An 18,336-nucleotide genomic window follows, 5' to 3' on the forward strand; every position below is an offset into this window, starting at 1 on the left:
TACCAGTTTATTCCAATCAAGATGGCTTCAGGTGTGCCATACTTTTGTCTTAAGTAAGACTGTTAGGGCTCTAGTCGTTCTTTTGAACACTATGGGAAGCTGCAGTAGAACACAAAGTCATCAACTGACAGGCTGCTCCTGTTGAAATATAAAAGGAAGATATTTGCGATCTCACTTAAAACATGTCCTAATTTTTCTTTCTACAGCACTAACCATAATTTCTATGACAAAATGAACCCCATTATTGTGTTCCTTTTTAAATTAAATGTTTTAAGTGTTACCAGTTTATTCCAAGCAAGATGGCTTCAGGGGTGCCATACTTTTGTCATAAGTAAGGCTGTTAGGGCTCTAGTCGTTCTTTTGAACACTCTGGAAAACTGCAGTAGAACACAAAGGAATCAACTGACAGATTCTGCCCTTGTTGAATGTACATGTTATACTGAGAATGTCAGACTTCGTTCACACATGACTGAGAAAAATAATTTGAATTTACAGAAAACATGCTCTCAATTTAGCTTTTGGAGCACCTTCCAAAACTCTATCGGACAAGCATGTGAAAATAGTTCTCTCAAACATGATTCATGATATCCGAGAAGAAGGTTTTTCACAGGGTAAAATCACCTTAGAACACACCACAATTCCTGAAATTAGTATGGTACCAGCAACAAATGAATTCTAATGTAACTAAAGTCTGTTATCACCCTTTATAGTTCTCCTTTTGGTAACCCTCAAAATCTTCAATTCACTACAATGCATTTCAATTGGGTACTATCATGTATATTGGTCCCAAGATGGCTGTCAGCAATTCCAGGATGAATTGCTGACAGCCAATCAGATCTCACGATGACATGTGTGGTTAGGCTCCGCCCATATATTAATATTTCTTCTTTTTTAACTTTCTCAAGAACTACTGAACGGATTTACACCATTTAACAAGAGGAGTTCTTTCTGAACCAAGGGCTACCTTTTTGCCAAATTTGGTGTAATTCTGTTCAGCAGTTCGGGCTGTAGTCGTGTCTTAAGTTTCCTATGGGAATTAACATGGAGAAAACACGTTTTGGGACCCCTTTTTTTCTCGACCCCCGCTTGTTAGATCACCTCGAAACTTCCAAGATAGGAGCGGGCTGGAGCGTCCCATGAGTTTTGAAAAGTTTGCCAAGATTCGTCAATCGCGCCAAAGTTATTGGGAATGGAATATTGCGATTTTACAATGGTAACTAGGTCCTAACAATAACTACCTACTGGCGACCACCAGTAGGTAATATATATATATATATATATATATATATATATATATATATATATATATCCAACAAAAAGAGTTTCCTACTCAGAAGAGCCACAAAAGCAGGTAGGTACAATATTGTTTTATTCACAGGAAGCTGCAGCAGAGCGCGTGAAAAACCACCAAAGTTTAAGTTTGCCTTTCAGTTTGCCTGACGCGTTTCATGCTCCACGAGCATTTCTTCAGAGGCAAGGCGTCCATTCACAGTCTATGGTTTGTATTCAATTATTCATTCCACCTGCCCGAGTGGGCGTCGGCTCTCGCAGAGCCTGATGGTCCATGTAGTTTAAGTATTGCTCCAGTGAGCCACCAACTTGCTGTGACAATCCGGACCTTTGTAATCCACAGTGGGTCTGGGGATAATTCAACTCACGCTGTGCTGCACGTAAATCTTTCTGAAAAACGACCTCTCTGCCTGAATGCAGATATATATATATATATATAAATATATATATATATATATATATATATATATATATATATTAAAGCTCAATCTCTCCCCGGTCCCGGGAAGAAATAAGGACTGCACACTCGGGATCAATTTTCCAAATAGCAACTTTTACTAGCACAGACGCGTTTCGGAAGCTGTGCTTCCTTCTTCAATGTGGTTACAACGTCCCGCGCTTGTAGGCGCCATTTTATTACCCATGAGTACACAATTGAAATTGAGGGTCACAAAGAAAGGACTAACGTGCGAACGCCATATTGGTAGTACCAATGAACATTTGCAATGAGTACTATTGTATTATGCACGATTGAAAACCCAAATAGCAAGTCCTTAATAGAACACGCGATTTAAGAAAACAAAGAAAATAATCAATCTCAGATCACGCCGTGAATCGGCAGTTTGTCCTCCCATAGTTTGAATGATGGGTCAGAAACGAAAAATCTTGCCGTGGATCGGCTTTTGGCAACCTTATTTGGTTGCCAAATATTAAAGTTTCCGTGCCCATTATGCAAAAAATATATATCCCCCTCGTAGGTACTCATTAATTCATCATAGGGATAATACTATACATTCTCTTCAGGCCAGTTGAAAGATGCTAAAGGTTTCTTTCCGTGTGGACGGTGCAAAGCATGTGCCAATAGTAAAAGGGTTTATTCATATGACATCACAAAACATAAACAAAAGAAGATTAACAAGTTTCTTACATGTAGCACGCCATTCGCGGTTTACTGTCTAAAATGCCCCTGTGGGCTAAAATACATAGGGAGCACTATTAACCCAGTAAAGTTGCGCATTCTGGAACATATGAGGGCCATAGCTAATAGGGACTTCTCATATCCAGTTGCCAGACATTTCTCCATCAAACACAACGGTGACCGGAATCTCTTACAGTATTTTTGTATAGATGCCATACCCGATAACATCAGGGGAGGTGATAAATTACAAAAGTTACGAAGATTGGAGTCCCGGCACATAATTGATAACCAAACAAAAAATCCGGACGGATTAAATTGTGGGGAGGAACTGGCGGTGCATCTGGGCAGTTAATCTGCATGAATTCGAGTAAATCATCAAATTGGTCTATGTCTCTTAAACACTGAAGTAATGTATAATGAATGATTTATGCTTATGTTTTCTTTGATTTTTCCTTCTATGAATTGGACATACAACTGAAATGTACGTAGATTTAAGGATTTTTATAAAGGTAAAAAAACTTTTTAGGTAACACTGAAGAGAATGTATAGTATTATCCCTATGATGAATTAATGAGTACCTACGAGGGGGATATATATTTTTTGCATAATGGGCACGGAAACTTTAATATTTGGCAACCAAATAAGGTTGCCAAAAGCCGATCCACGGCAAGATTTTTCGTTTCTGACCCATCATTCAAACTATGGGAGGACAAACTGCCGATTCACGGCGTGATCTGAGATTGATTATTTTCTTTGTTTTCTTAAATCGCGTGTTCTATTAAGGACTTGCTATTTGGGTTTTCAATCGTGCATAATACAATAGTACTCATTGCAAATGTTCATTGGTACTACCAATATGGCGTTCGCACGTTAGTCCTTTCTTTGTGACCCTCAATTTCAATTGTGTACTCATGGGTAATAAAATGGCGCCTACAAGCGCGGGACGTTGTAACCACATTGAAGAAGGAAGCACAGCTTCCGAAACGCGTCTGTGCTAGTAAAAGTTGCTATTTGGAAAATTGATCCCGAGTGTGCAGTCCTTATTTCTTCCCGGGACCGGGGAGAGATTGAGCTTTAATTTGTAAAGCGCGAGGCTCCGACGCGCTTGGACCGCACCCGCCCACCAGTAGTGCCGCGCCTTTGGAGCAGAGAGCGAATATATATATATATATATATATATATATATATACCGCGTCTTGGAACAGGTAGCAAGTAGCAAGCACTTCCCATCCTGCCGTCAAAGACTTCTCGGACACGGAGCAATTCAGTGCTCAAAATGTATTTATTGAAGCAGAGTATGCCGCATGACGTTTCAGCTCCGTGGAGCCTTACTCACATGACAACGTTCCTCATACAATTGCTCATTTTTAAAGTGCTAGTGACCAATTACATCAACACCACGTGATGCTTACACCTAATGGACATGGAAGAAAGGTTCATTGTATAAATCCTTTAACATCCGATCATGCCAATGCAAATCATTAAACATCATGTTCCAATGGTTATAGTACTTTATATAATTTCATGTAATGCCGGTTAAATACCTGGACGATACGGTATAAGTTCATTTATTCGTATATATCGAATTCATATATGGCTAACTGATGGAGTTATACATTTCTGCTCACAATTTGATTATATGTCCAATAAATACAATATTCATATTTTAATATTCTAAAACAAATAAATAAACACATATCTCCAAATGATAATACCACATTTGCAATGATGTAATATTCAACATGTATACACTGTTAAGTCAGTCTATTACTGTGCAAAATACCGCAATTAGTGAAAATATGCAATGTAAACCACCTAATACAACTGTTGTTTTAGTTGTATAAATAAAGTGCAAGTGCATATGAAATTGTGCAAAATCGCAAGTAGTGCAAAATCACAATATAAACAGATTATCTGTATGTGCAAATGTTGCCAATAGTAAACATACACTCATCTTCTTATGGACCAATCAAGGTCCACTGTAAAAGTGTAGTGTTGCAGACTTATAAATACAGTGCAAAGAATATTCGTTATGATGGACATATATCAAGAAAATCTGATACCGCATGATCACCAATGGGTCTAAAACCTATTCATCCAGTTCCTCTCACAGACTGGATTTAATGAAATTTGAAGCAGATATAGACCACATCCAAGAACCTCCCATATAAACTTCATGTACAAAAAACCATCTAGTGAAAAAGTATTTTGATAAAAATAGATTTTAAATGTGTTATAATACTACATTTGTGGTGTTAAAAACCAGTATATAGATCAATATTCTCAAGATGTTGTTGACGAAAGCTGCAGGAAAATATCAAATTTATATAGAATAAATGATGGTAATATACTAAACAATTGTGTATAATAAAATTTAAAGTGCAAGCAAATGGGGCAAGCAGTCAAATTCCTCCATGCTATTTCGTTCAGGTAATCCCCAGCCGGGGATACCTATAATCTATTTCAGAAAACAATGGAGCTGAATTAATATATAGGGAGTACTAATAAGTGTACCAATTTCTCTTCAATGGCTGATGATAAATGCAGGCTCCCTATTAGATGCGAAGCAGGGTATAGACTCCTATTCCCCATCAAAGAAGACTCAGGTGTCCTGGAGGTATGGCAGACATGTGTACTTGATGCCTTCGTATCTAGCTGAAGTATATACCGGGTCTCCAGTTTTCGAAGTTTGGCCTCCCTATCGCCCCCGCGTCTACAGGCCTTGACTGGATCAATAACAAAGTATCTCAAGCTGGTGTTATTGCTTTGATGATATTCACGGAAATGCCGTGCCACCGGATATGTGTTACCCTGGTTGGCTATTGCTCGTAAATGCTGAAGTATGCGTTTGTGTACAGCTAATTTGGTACTTCCAACATACTTCAGTGAGCATGGACACTGTAATACATAAATGGCAAATTCTGTTTTGCATGTCAAAACCTGTGTGATAGGGTGTTCTAAATCACTGAATCCATCCCTAAACGATTTTTTGTTAATCCCATGTGTACAGGATTTACTGGTTTTGCACCTAAAAAATCCACTATTGTTATGCAGCCAAGTTGTTCGCTCCAAGGTCTCCCGACTAGTGTCTACCAACTGATCTCTGAGGGAAGGTGCTCTGCTAAAAGTTAATGAGTCCCTACTTGGTAAGGAAGACCCAATTACAGGATCATTTACAACAATTGGCCAGTTTTTATTAATTATGTTGTAAATGGCCTTGTGTTGCTTACTGTATCCTGTAATTATTCTGACGATCTTACTCTCACTAACAGTTTGTTCTGCCTCATTGGTTAAAGCCACCTCCTTACAGTTAGTACCCTTGCCATAATTGTCAAGGAGATCCTGTCTTTTGAGTCCCATAGATTTAACCCGGGCTCTCTCAATAAGCTGTTCAGAATATCCTCATTCCAGGAATCTTCCCTTGCTGGCTAGTTGAGCCGCCTCTAAGTCAGTAGAATTGCTGCACACCCTCCTCATGCGCAGCATTTCCCCATAGGGTATGCTGGCAAAGAGATGAACCGGGTGAGCGCAACTCGCATGCAGGATACTATTTCCTGCTGTGCTTTTGCGGTAGAGTTTGGTCTCTAACTTGCCATTCTTGACATACACCTCTGTGTCTAGAAAGGTGACATTTTCTTGACTCAGTGTGGCTGTAAACGCAAGGTTGAGGTCGTTGGTATTAATATCACTGATGAATTTATTGGCCTGTTGTTCAGTGCCCCTCCAAATGACAAATAAATCATCGATAAACCGATACCACCCAATTATATTGGCATCAAAGACCTCCTTATATGTGGTTATGAGGACCAGCTCCTCCCAAGCTCCCATGTGCAAGCACGCGAAGCTCGGAGAAAAGCTGGCCCCCATTGCCACCCCTTGTAATTGCCGGAAAAAAGGAGATTGTTGTACATAAATACATTGTTAGACAGGCAGAATTCCAACATTTGCAGAAGATTATCATTGTGATCCCTGAACAGATGAGAACGTCGGGATAGCTAGTATTTTACAGCTTTCAGTCCGTCCGTGTGAATTATTCTGGTGTAGAGATTGGTGACATCAAGTGCCATCAGCCAGTCGCCCTCTACCCACTTGATATGCTGGATTTTCTGCGAGAAATCTCCTGTGTCTTGTACATGTTATTCTAGTGAACGCGCATAACCTTGAAGAAAATAATCAATGTACATGGATGTGCGTTCCAATAAGCCCCCCCTGGCTGAGAAGATAGGCCTGCCAGGGGGGTTCACAACGTCTTTATGTACCTTGGGAATAAAGTAGATAAGGGGGGTCACAGGGTTCTCAATTTTCAAGTATTTGAATTCAGTTTCTAAGATCATTTCACTTTTTTTCCATCTCACCAATTTACGATGAAATTCAGCATTGATACTATTGAGTGTCAAAATGTTAATCCGCTCATAACACTGCCGATCCTTGAGTTGGAGGTACGCCTCCTTATCATAATTGCCTCTGGTCATAAGGACAATATTGCCCCCTTGTCACTTCCGCGGATGATAATGTTCTTTTCTTTGGTAAGGCGAGAAACAAGGGCTACGTATTGCTGTGTTTGTTTGTCATATTTTTTCTTTTGCAAGCAGGTATTTTTTTGCAGGTCTTTAAGTTGTTCGACCGTGTTTTCATGAAAGATGTCTATTGCATCACGTGGCAGAATAGGGTTGAAGACTGATGGAGGTTCGAACGGTGTGAGGGCAGATATGCGATTTCTGTCTTCATCAATCTCTCCGATGTAACTAGATCTAGTTTGATGTTGATCATACCCCACCCCTTCCGTGTCCCATAGTTCAGCAATGTCATCTGACATGGGAGTCCCTGTAATATCAGTTGTAGTGGTCATGTTGGACTGCTGAGTCAAGCCTCTGATTTTTGGTTTGAGGGCATAGAACTTACGTAATTTAAGCTTTCTTACTGCCTTTTAGAGGTCGCATCTGGTGACAGGATAGTAAAAATTGCAAGGGGGCGCATAGGAAAGTCCCAAATTGAGAATATTTCCTCATTGGTAGTGAGTTTGAGGAGTGTCAGATTCATTATTGTCATGTTTCGTTGACCACTTGTTGTTAATGGTTTGTTGTTTCCTGACCCCTGCCCCTCTTTGGCTTTTGATAGTTCCCGCCTCTTCCTCGCCCTGTACTTTTGCCGCCGCTTGTAGTTGGCGCTTTGTCTCTGTAGTTTTGTTGAGTATGGGGCCTTAGTGTCTGCAACCTTTCTTGGCATAAAAAAATTATTTCCTGCCCTGGTGTCGGTTTGTTCTGGGCACCCATGGCCGCATTGTTCCGGCGTTCTGATTCGGATTCAGAATCCACTTCCGAACTCAAAGTCGAGACTGAGGAGTCCATTTGTCCTTTCTGCCTTCTACTCCGTTTGAACTTTGTTGGGGGTTTGGAGGCAGATCCCCGCATTGCATCGTATTTTCTGGAAAATGTAAATATCTGACCCAATTCGTAATCATTACGATCCCGTTGAAATTTGTAAGTTTTTCTTTCTTTAATTTTTACTCTTTTTTTAAACGTGCATTCATTTCATTAGTCAATCTTGTTTTTACATCCTGTTCACCCATAGTTTCTAGTTGCTCATACAGTGCTGCTATCTCAGTGAGCAATGCTGCCCTGTCAATATCAGCATATTTAATGAGGACGAGTACTTGGCGGCGTGAAGCTTCCAAATTGATTTCAGCCCACTCTCTCATTAAATCAGGGTTTGGGTCTTCATAGGTGGGTGCAGTTAAAATTCGTAAGCCACGGGGTATACGATTTACATTAATATATCGTTGTAGGGATTTAGACTCCCACTATTTTGCTTGTTCACTTCTGGATTTTTTCGCCAGTGTTGTAAATATATCTTTTAACGTGTTGCTGCTGCTACTGGCCTCATCATTAGCCCTCTCACGTATATATTATCAGGGATGGGCGAGCTGTCGGAAAACATAGTGAGTGCTGCTGCCTCCCGATCTTTGACGTTGTCAGCCGACATCACCGCAATTATCAATGTTAACGGGCGTCTAATCTAAACTCAATATGATAGTTGTGGTTTAGAGCGCCGCTTGCATATTACTATTCCTCCCAGTAATTCCGCTTACTTGTATGCCAACCGATTTCCAGGGCACTCACGCGGTTCTTTGTTTCCTCCGATTCGCCGTCGTCCCTTGGGCTCGGTAAGGCTTCCGTCTGTATCGCTGTTGCAGGGGGCCAAACGCCAATCTCCTTCGGGAGCAGTAGAATCCAGGCCACGCCCAGATGTAGTTCCGATTCAGGCGTTGTCTGTTGCATGAAGAGGGTCCCGTGTAATGGCCGTTTCGGAACTCTATTCTTGGAATACCGCATCTTGGAACAGGTAGCAAGCACTTCGCATCCTGCCGCCAAAGACTTCTCGGACACGGACCAATAATATATATATATATATATATAAACCTAAAAGAACAAAGTTTACAGAGACGTTATAACGTCATAGTTAGAAACTAAAATGTAAAATTTAGGAAACAGAAAAAACCCATTAGAAATTCACAAAAAAAAAAAAGGTTACAGGGGCTCTATTTTCATATTTTGAATATGACGATAGACCAAAAGCTGTACGGAATTACACCTAATTTGCCAGAAATCTAGATGTTGGTTCAGCAAGCCTGAATTTTGCAATTTGGTGCAAATCCATTCAGTATTTTTAGAGATATTTAAGATAAAAAATATAGATATATGGGTACGTGAGCCCTTGCAGTGGATTCATGGATCTACTGAAATTTGTTTGGCTGCAAACACTTCAACTAGGAAGTGTTAGCAGCCATCTTGGAACTCGGCTTGAAGCTAAGTCCCACAAAATATATATATAAAAAAAAAGGGGTCAAGGTAGGAAACCCTCACCCACGTATATGGTGGGGTGGTCCCATAGGGATCCCACCTGGGGTTAAAAGTATTTTTCTAATTTGATTTTGCTATGAATTAGTAGGTTGATCTGTGGTAAAGTAAAAAAATAATAAAAAAAGATGCACAGGCTCCCACATGACTTTTAAAAGGAGTTCCTGGGTCGGCTAAATTCCAGGGGCATATGAAAAATAAAGGAGGGGTGCATGGGGCCACCCTCCTTGGGTTTAATTAAACCGTGGGGACCATCACCTTCCTGGGGTTTTGTTTTGAATTATGTGGGGTGTGCCTCACGGCACCCATGCCCCGAGTAACCCTACCGCCCAGGGCTTGTTTACTTTATTAGTTGAAACCTTTATCACATAAGGCAATTGCAATAACTCTGTGGGTCCCATTATTTTTTACAGAACTTTTTCCCAAGCTATGCCCTCAGGCACAGAATAGGCTGACATTTTTGCAACGAAGAAACCTCCTAGGGTTCTGCAGGACAGAGAGTGAGGCTGTAGTTCACGAACCACAGGAGATACTATTGTTCTTGCAGAGACAAAATGCCCACTGAGGAGCGCTAGAACAAAAAATATTGTTGACAACCACATGATAAAATAAAACTTTCCTAAAGTGATCCAGGCATAGGAGGATGGAGGAATCATATATTTAAACAAACAATAGGAGGAGTATCACTAAGAGACCACTCAATGTCTCAAACTGGACAATGTTGAAAATTATCGATTAGATACCTTCTTTGGTTAGATTGACCCCTAGTATCTGTAAAGTGAAAAAAGTGTCAAAAAGATCCAAAGAAGGTATCTAATCAGTAGTTTTTAACATTGTCCAGTTGCTCTACAATAAAGATTTTTCAGTGAGTTATATCTGGCCAATTTTTAAATCACTTTTTCACTCACCTATACAAAAACAACCCGCTCCACTGTAATCAAGTTTCGAAGCACAACCTGATGGCATTCGGCTATTCGGGTGAGACCCGATGATAAAGCATGTCACCAAGTAGCTTGGCGAGTGAGGGGTCTTATTAAGAAAGAACAACTTCCCTTCTTGTGCACCTCTCCCAATACTTTGAGACATTGAGTGGTCTCTTGGTGATACTCCTCCTATTGTTTGTTTATCTGATTTAAAAGGGGACCAGGATTATTCCCCTCCACATAGTGGAAATCCCTTTCTCTCTCCTGTGGTTTTGTATGGAATCATATATTTGTCATGAAACTACTGACAAGCGAGGTATTATTTAGCAAGTAGTGACTGTGAAAGGGGTTGAAAAATCTTCTGAGAAATATCCAGAGTCATTTTCAGAATTGTTGGTCCCTTTGAACTCTTGAAAAGGTACCAGTTCCAATGGCTTAGAATCAGATGTACTGTCATAGTAGACCATGGAATTACATTGGACAGTAGCCACTGTCATACCAGCAGCATCAGCTCAGTGCTGTGCGTAGAGTGTGAAGCTCAAACATCCCTGGCTGGAAAGTAGAACAAGAAATCTTATTGCTTTGCTGAGGGAATATGGTGTTCGATTAGCGAAGCACTGATCTGAATCCTTCTTGGTGTTTGTGGCAGCTGACTGTGAAGGACTGGCCACATAGTGTTTGTTTAACATGGTCGATAGACACCCGTCTTTTCCTTCTTGATCAAGGCAGAGGAGGTAGGATATCAGTTCTGATGCCTACTGTCACATGGCCATTGGGATCATTGTCAACATTGCTAAGTTAGCATGAGCTTTGCTGCCATTGTGCTGCTTTTGCGCATGTTACTATGTGACTTCATTTTGCAGGACTCTGTTTTTATCTTTCACATGAGAACTGTCTGATTTCTGCGTTCTATGTGTGTTCCTGGAGTTTCGTCTGAACACGATGTGCAAGGGTACGTCTTGCTACGGCGATTCCTGAGAGAGGCGGGAGGGCTGTGTTCTGGGTTGTCTAATCATTTGTAGCTTCGTGATTATATAGGAGAACAAATGTTATGTTATGTTAGGTATTTTTATATAGCGCACAGCTGCCTCAGTGAAGGGGCGTCCCGGCGCTTGAATGAGAAACTACAGCTCGTTAGTTTTGAGATTTTGGGTACTAAGGAGGTGGGAAGGCTTAGCCCCTATACTCTGAGGTCCTGTTTTCCTGCGCATTGTTCTGTGTATATGCAGAATCCCTGCAACATACTACCCAAAGAACAGTCATAAGTGGTCTGTAAGATGGCTCAACTGCTTGCTTGTCATGCATTTTCTCTGGATCTAGGCCCCCAATTTTGGGAACTCACCCATCGTCAGCAGTAATAACCTTCTCTTCACAGATGGCAGCATCAGAGTGGTTTATGTTAGACAGTTTGTCTCTGACTTCTTGAAGTTTCTCCAAGTAAAATGCATCTTCATCCACCACCTTTCTAGAACTATCTAAGTTAGGCACATTCATAGGAACTCCGAAGAGAACCTGCTATGGAGTGCGTCCTCCCAATACTCATGTAGGCAAGTTATTCAATGCTCTCTGAACTCCATACAAATTATGGTACCATTTAAGACCTGAACTTAACACCATAGCAGTTAAAGCTTGTTTAATTATGCCATTAGCCCTCCCCACAATGCCATCTGATTCAACTTTGAATGTGTTGCTCAATTGCAGAGAAACTCCCAGAGAAAATTTTAAATCCCTTTAAGCCATGGAGGCAAATGCAGGACAGTTACCAGAATGAAATGAATTAACGGCTCCCAAGGACACTAGTCACTGCAAATCTTTTACAACTGCTGAAGCGTTTGCATTTCTCTTTGGCCAAAACCTTAGGATTCGAGAACATGAATCAATAGCTACCAATATATATTTATACAGGTTAGGTGCATTTAAGGGACCAATGTCGTCCAAATAAATCACCTGGAAGGGGATATTTGAGATCATGAGGGGAACTGGCAAGAGTCTTTTGACAGTGGAGCATATAATTTGCTATATATGAGGGTTTAAAGGAGGGCCAGAGGGAATTTTTAATAACCTGCAAGGATTACATCCCCAATTCTGTACTTACTGCCAACAAATATATCCTTCGGTCAAAAAGTAACTCAACAGGCATGTAAAGTGATGTGCAAAATCACACAGGAGAGCCTGTGGGACGATCCCTTTCAGGACGAAAAACCCTCACCCACCTTAGGTGGCATGCTTCTTCATTTGGGTTTCTCCTCCCGGTGAGAACTCCTAGTCACACCAAGGGCTGCAACTCCCTCACTGAGAGGAAGGAGCTCAGGGATGTTTTGGTATTCCTACTCTGTATCGAGCATTTGCTGGAACCGTCGTCACAGTGGTTCCTGGAAATTAATTGAAACTGCCCTTGCTATCTCTGGTGTGTCCCCTTGCTATCTCTGGTGTGCGCTGGAACTAGATTGGCCGCGTCCCACCAGCGTGACTACCGAGGCTCGTCAGGTAGGCGTGGCAGCGTAGGAGAGTGGAGAGGCTGTCGGCAGTGGGTGCGCGGTGCGCGGGGGCTGCCGCGCTGAGAGCCGAAGACGAGCGGGGAGCGGGCTGAGAGCCAGGCGAGGGCAGGGCTGGGTACAGTGAGGCGAACTGATGCCCTGTAGCCGTGGCTGAGAACGTCGGAGACCGGCTGAGACTCACGGTAAGGCTGCACTTAGCACACGCGAGGGGGGTTACAGGGATTGACTGGGGTTGACTGAGAGGCAATCTGAGAGGCAATCTCTCGCTCCACCGCCGCTCCCTCAAGATACTCTGGTGGGCGGGCGGCTTCCTCTCTTGTCCCCCTCCCGCCCCCCCGATGCGTTGATTGCTTGGCGTTCACGCTTGCAGCCCTACACGTTCAGAACTCTTTAAGTTCTTGAGTTCCTCAGCGAGCTCCTCACCGAGTTCTCCTTATCAGCTAAGCTCCTGTAGTTCCTGTAGCCTTCGTGGCTCGCCGTGCTCCCGTTGGCGCTCTTGGCGGGCACCTTAGCTACCTACCGCCCACAGCCTTCAGTCACCCCTCACCCGCTGCTCGTCGCCTGGCTTGCCACGGGAGCTCATCAGCTCTGGGGCTGCTCCCCTTGCTCTCCATCCCGAGCCAGCCCGGGTTCCGACTAGCCCACCCAGACCCCGCTGGCTCTATTTCACCCCCAGGCCTTGAGGTGCTTGCACTCGCCTCTCAGAGTTGCGTAGCACGTAGCCCCAGTCGCTTTTGGACTTCGGCCTGATCTGGAGAGGTGAGGTAGTGTCGGCGGGTGGGGTCAGGGTTGGGGAGCCCTGTGCGGGAGGGACGGAGTGAGCAGGGGGGTGCCACTTGCTATATACCAATATAGCCACACAACGCACAGCCTGCACACAGTCCCTGCACACAGTCCCTGAAGCCAGAGCACCAACAACTCGTTGCTGTAATAAAGCTGTAACAAAGTATCAGTGGCGTTGGACTTGAGAGCAATCAGAAGAGTCCAAGCCCAAGCCCTCTAGAACAATGAGATCAGGAAAAGAAAGGAAGTACACAGCACCCAAAAGAAGAAAAGCCAAAATATCTGACGTCGCTGGAGTCTCGGCCAACGCCAACGCTAACCACAGTTTAAAACTTCAAAAACCTCTAAGCATACGGGACTTCTTCAGAAAAATGTCATCAAAGTCCGTGGAATTGCCACAACCACACGCGCAATCTTCGGAGGCAACCACCATTACTACCCTGGCTCAACCAGGGTCGACTAACTTGGCCCCGGCGCAACATTGGGTACCTGAAACCACGATGGCAATTGAGCCAACAGAGGTTTACATTTTTGGGTCTACTTGTACTAACAACAACAGCAATAATTCTCAAATTGTCCATCTCCAATTGGACGAGTTCTCTGTGTCTCCAGCAGAGGACAACGGGTCTCTTCACGTACTACAAACCCAGTTGGAGAACCCTATGTGCTCAATAGAGGTCCAGTCAATGCCGTCACAACCCATTGATATTTGTTTAGCGACCCCGATCAAGCCTTCAGCGACCTCTTTTCAGCTAACAACGGTGGCGCAAATTCATGGGCAAGCCAACCCTGAGCAATTGAATAGCAGTCAACAATCCTCAACTCCACAAACTATAACCTCCTCAACAGCCCCACCAGCTTTGAGTCCCCCGTACATGTTATTTTCGCCATCCGGACACACAAAGGATACATTACAAATCCAGCCAGTACCGCCTGCCCAGAATGATCAGCTTATGACGGACCTGTCTCTTTTACTCAAGACTACTCAAAGTTCCCCCAGCTCTATCCCAAACGAAAAACTAAATAGTGAAGAAAATACTGCGACCAGTGCTTGGCCACAACTTCTACAGACCCTTCAGCAAACAGTTAATGCACTTAATTACCATTCGATAAAACTGGAGGTGCAGGTAGACCTATTAAACACCCTGGCACTATTTACGTCTGGGATCGACAGCAATTAGACAAACTCAATTCTTTAATTTTAAGGGCACAAGCCTCCACGAAGCTTGCCCAATCAACTTGCTGCTGCTCCCCAATCATAGATTCTCTTTCTCTGCTCCCAGAATGCCTAACCACTGCCATTAGGGAAGTCAAGTTGTTGAGGGGAGGAAATGTCTTTACTAAACCGCCATCCCCTACACAGCAAGAACACCAAAAACCCACTGAGGTCCCTGTTAAGCAGAACACAAACACAAATGAAGGAGAGGCGTCAAACACAGGAATAATCACTGGCTTAACGAAGCTGATTGGCCACCCCCAGAACGCTCAACTACAATCAAACCTGATGATTGAAAACGGCCCTCCATTGTCACCAACTGGGCTCATAACCAGGCATGATCAACTTGAGCCTGGGCGAACAAATAGCCTTATTCCTCATACCGAACTAACAGTGGTGGCCCCCCAGGGCCTCTTTTACCACGTAGTAAGAGAGAGCGTAAACGTCAGCGCAAAGCCAGAAATAAACTTAGGGCAAATTCCAACATGGCCCATCAGGAACTTTTTCCTATCTTCAAAAAAGCTGAAAATAAAAAATCCCCCATCAAAATCAGTGCTGCAGACCAAAGGACTAACCTCAGCGAAGTTACCCTAGGAAAACACACCCAAGAACTAGTGAGGAGCCCTCAGGAGCAAAGCAAACAAACTATGGCCCCAGAAACAGTTGAGGGCAGTGCCCACACAGAACACACAAGGGTGAGTTCAGAGCCTGCAAGTGAAACCGGGCCTAAGACGACACCAGAAAAACCTAGGCCACCGATGGCTCTCATTTCCCCTGGAAAAGAAAATGTAATGTCAAGACTCAATTACTCTAAAACTATCTGCAACGATCCTATAACTCTGACCAGTCACAGTCCACATTCGAAGAGGGCCTCGAAACGACTGTTACAACAGTTACATGAAAACAAACCAGATAGGATAGTCGAAAATTCTAACATTAAGCACACAAGTGTATCGGAGTCAATCAACAATGACCCATCGCGTCATCAGATTCTACTGGCCCCTAAATATAAATCCAAAGGGCGGCACGACATTCTCAACAGATCCAATCTGTTAAAACTAGCAGAAGGAATTCCGGGACTAGCAGGACTGGCCACGAACAATATAGAATCCATCGAATTTCTCTCCCCTCGAGGAAACCAACCCTCTGAGGACACTGTGGTGACTTTTTCATCGGCCAGCTGGGTAGGAGCTTTTCTTGAACAGAAGTCTATTCTGCGGAACTGGGGAATCAGAGTGTACCCTTATTCCACGCCTAGGTATCCTACCTCCCTGTTAACCAAATCGACTTCACTCAGTCATCCGGCAACAATTAAAACAACAGAACGTGCAAGACCCTACTCGGTCTTAAAAAATGCCTCAGGGTCTGATGTCGAATCAAAAGGCCCCGAAAAAGCCGGAGACAATGCAGAACCAAACCATAGCTGGGGGTGGCTGCCAGCAATCTTGTCTTCAAAACACTCAAACTGACCGCCTGTGGGTGAAACACTCGTAGAAACACACAATCCCTCTAGAAAACCCCTCTCAGCGGCGGACACACAGCACAAAAGAGACAATAAGCAAGGGCGGTCGACCTTCTCATTGTGCTCATGGAACATTAGCGGTCTCAATCAAAAAACTTCAAACGAAGACACTATGGCCTTCTTGTGCAAACATGCAGCAATTGCCCTACAGGAAACCTGGGCGACAGAGGGCCGGCCCATAGAAGGATACATCGAATTTCGTAAATCAGCACTCAGGGGCAGCCGATTTGGCCATCCCAAAGGCGGTCTGTCCACATATATCTCAAATAACTAAAAAGGTGCATTTAATCAATTTCATTTCGAAGAAGACTGGCTACTAGGGGTTAATATTAACCCCTGGAGGAGGCAGCGTCTGCTCTTCCTCGTAAACGTGTATATTAACCCCAGTACCCGAACAAAAAAAGACCATCTGGTCCGACTCTGTGAAATCATGAATGACATCGCCACCGAATATCCCAACTCGGACTGTATCGTTACGGGAGATTTCAACACAAATCTTTTTCAGGGGAATGCAGCAGACATGGAAGGGCCCAACCTGACTAACATCATTGAGGCTATGACTCAATCTAAACCTCCGATGCAAGCCCCAAATATATTAGGTGAGCTCTCTGTGATGAGATTCTACAACGCAGGCTACCTGGTAGTGAATGGAAGGTCAACCAGTGACTCACCTCCAAACTAGACCTGGTCGAACGGAAGAAAAAAGTCTTATTTAGATTTTACTATCTGTAATTCAGAATTGCTGTTTAATTTGAACAGGCCATCACCTTCAACACAAACCCAGATTTCCACAAAACGGCTCCTATAACTTACAAGGGAATTCACTCTGAAAACCTAAAGCGCCTCAAATGGAGTGAATCCAACAGTCACAGTATTTTAAAAGCAAGCAAGGTTTTTACAACAGGTAGTCTTGATGAAGATGTCAACCCGATATGGAAATGGTCGCAGTTGTGACTTCATCTGATCAGCTCATACCCAGCGACCGCGCAGAGATCAAACCACTCACCATCAGTAGGGGCAGCAACTTCTACCGTCTTAAAATCATTAAAGAGAGCGAGGAACAATGGATTGAGGTTGCTCTAAAAATTTCCGGGGAACAGTGCTTTTTTTGCCACATATCACCATGCCCAAAAAGCATTTAGGAGGGCAGTCTCCCAAGAGAAACAGGTTCAGGAAAATCAATATTGGGTAAAATTGGTGTGGGAAAGCAACCAAAAAAACTCAAGGAAATTCTGGTCCCTAGTCAACTGCACCAACCTGAACTTAACAAACTTTGGCTCAGCAAATATCCAGGAAGCAGAATGGGTATCATACTTAACAGATCATTTTCAGGAACAAGATCGCCATGATTGCACCAGATCATCCAGGGCTCACGGCACTGGTGCTGACGCATCACCAAATACTTCCTTCAACACAACACGGGGGCTTCTACCAGCATATGTACTAACTGAAGACCGAGTTGTTAAAGCAGTGACAAAAGGGAGACAAGACGGAGCACCAGGCCCGAATGGCCTGCCACAGAGGTTATTTAAATTGGATATCCCCTTCTGGTCCACGATATTACTAAATCTCTTTAACCACACCTTGAGGACATCGACAATCCTGGACTCATGGCGGGCTGCAATAATTCATCCCATTCACAAAGCTGGATCACGAGCCATGCCGAATAACTACAGACTAATCGCCCTACTGGACATTGAGGCGAAACATTATGCAGGGCTCATTTTGGAGGACCTCAGGCAATGGGTAAAGGACCATGATCTGATTCCTCTGAATCAAACAGGGTTTGTTGCCAACTCAGGAACCACGACAAATTTACTAGCAGTTTCCACTATCATTGATAAAGCTTTATCAACACACAGGATGGCCTTTTGCTGCTTTGTCGATTTCAAAGCAGCATTTGACAGAGTGCCTAGGGCGGCTCTCTGGAAAAAACTGAGCCAGTGGGGAATTCCAAATAATATCCTGAACCCAATCATCCAACTCTATTCTGACACATGGGTTCGAGTGAAGCTAGGGTCCGGCTGTCATCTCTCGTGAAAAATCATGACCTCACTTGGTGTCAAGCAGGGATGCGTGCTCGCCCCCCTTCTCTTTAACCTATTTATA

The 18,336-nt window shown here is 43.3% G+C and overlaps 1 protein-coding gene across 1 annotated transcript in view; it reads left to right on the top strand.

Moving 5' to 3' along the window:
- Nucleotides 1-5,260, top strand: part of LOC144769660 (uncharacterized) — a 54,546-nt gene extending 49,286 nt beyond the window's left edge. The window contains exon 3 of the mRNA XM_078653835.1: nt 5,084-5,260. Coding sequence (XP_078509961.1) covers nt 5,084-5,260 — 177 coding nt within the window. The remainder of the gene's footprint in view (nt 1-5,083) is intronic.
- The last annotated feature ends 13,076 nt before the right edge of the window (nt 5,261-18,336 follow it).

This window comes from Lissotriton helveticus, chromosome 7, assembly GCF_964261635.1.
Source record: "Lissotriton helveticus chromosome 7, aLisHel1.1, whole genome shotgun sequence".
Classification (NCBI taxonomy): Eukaryota; Metazoa; Chordata; class Amphibia; order Caudata; family Salamandridae; genus Lissotriton; species Lissotriton helveticus.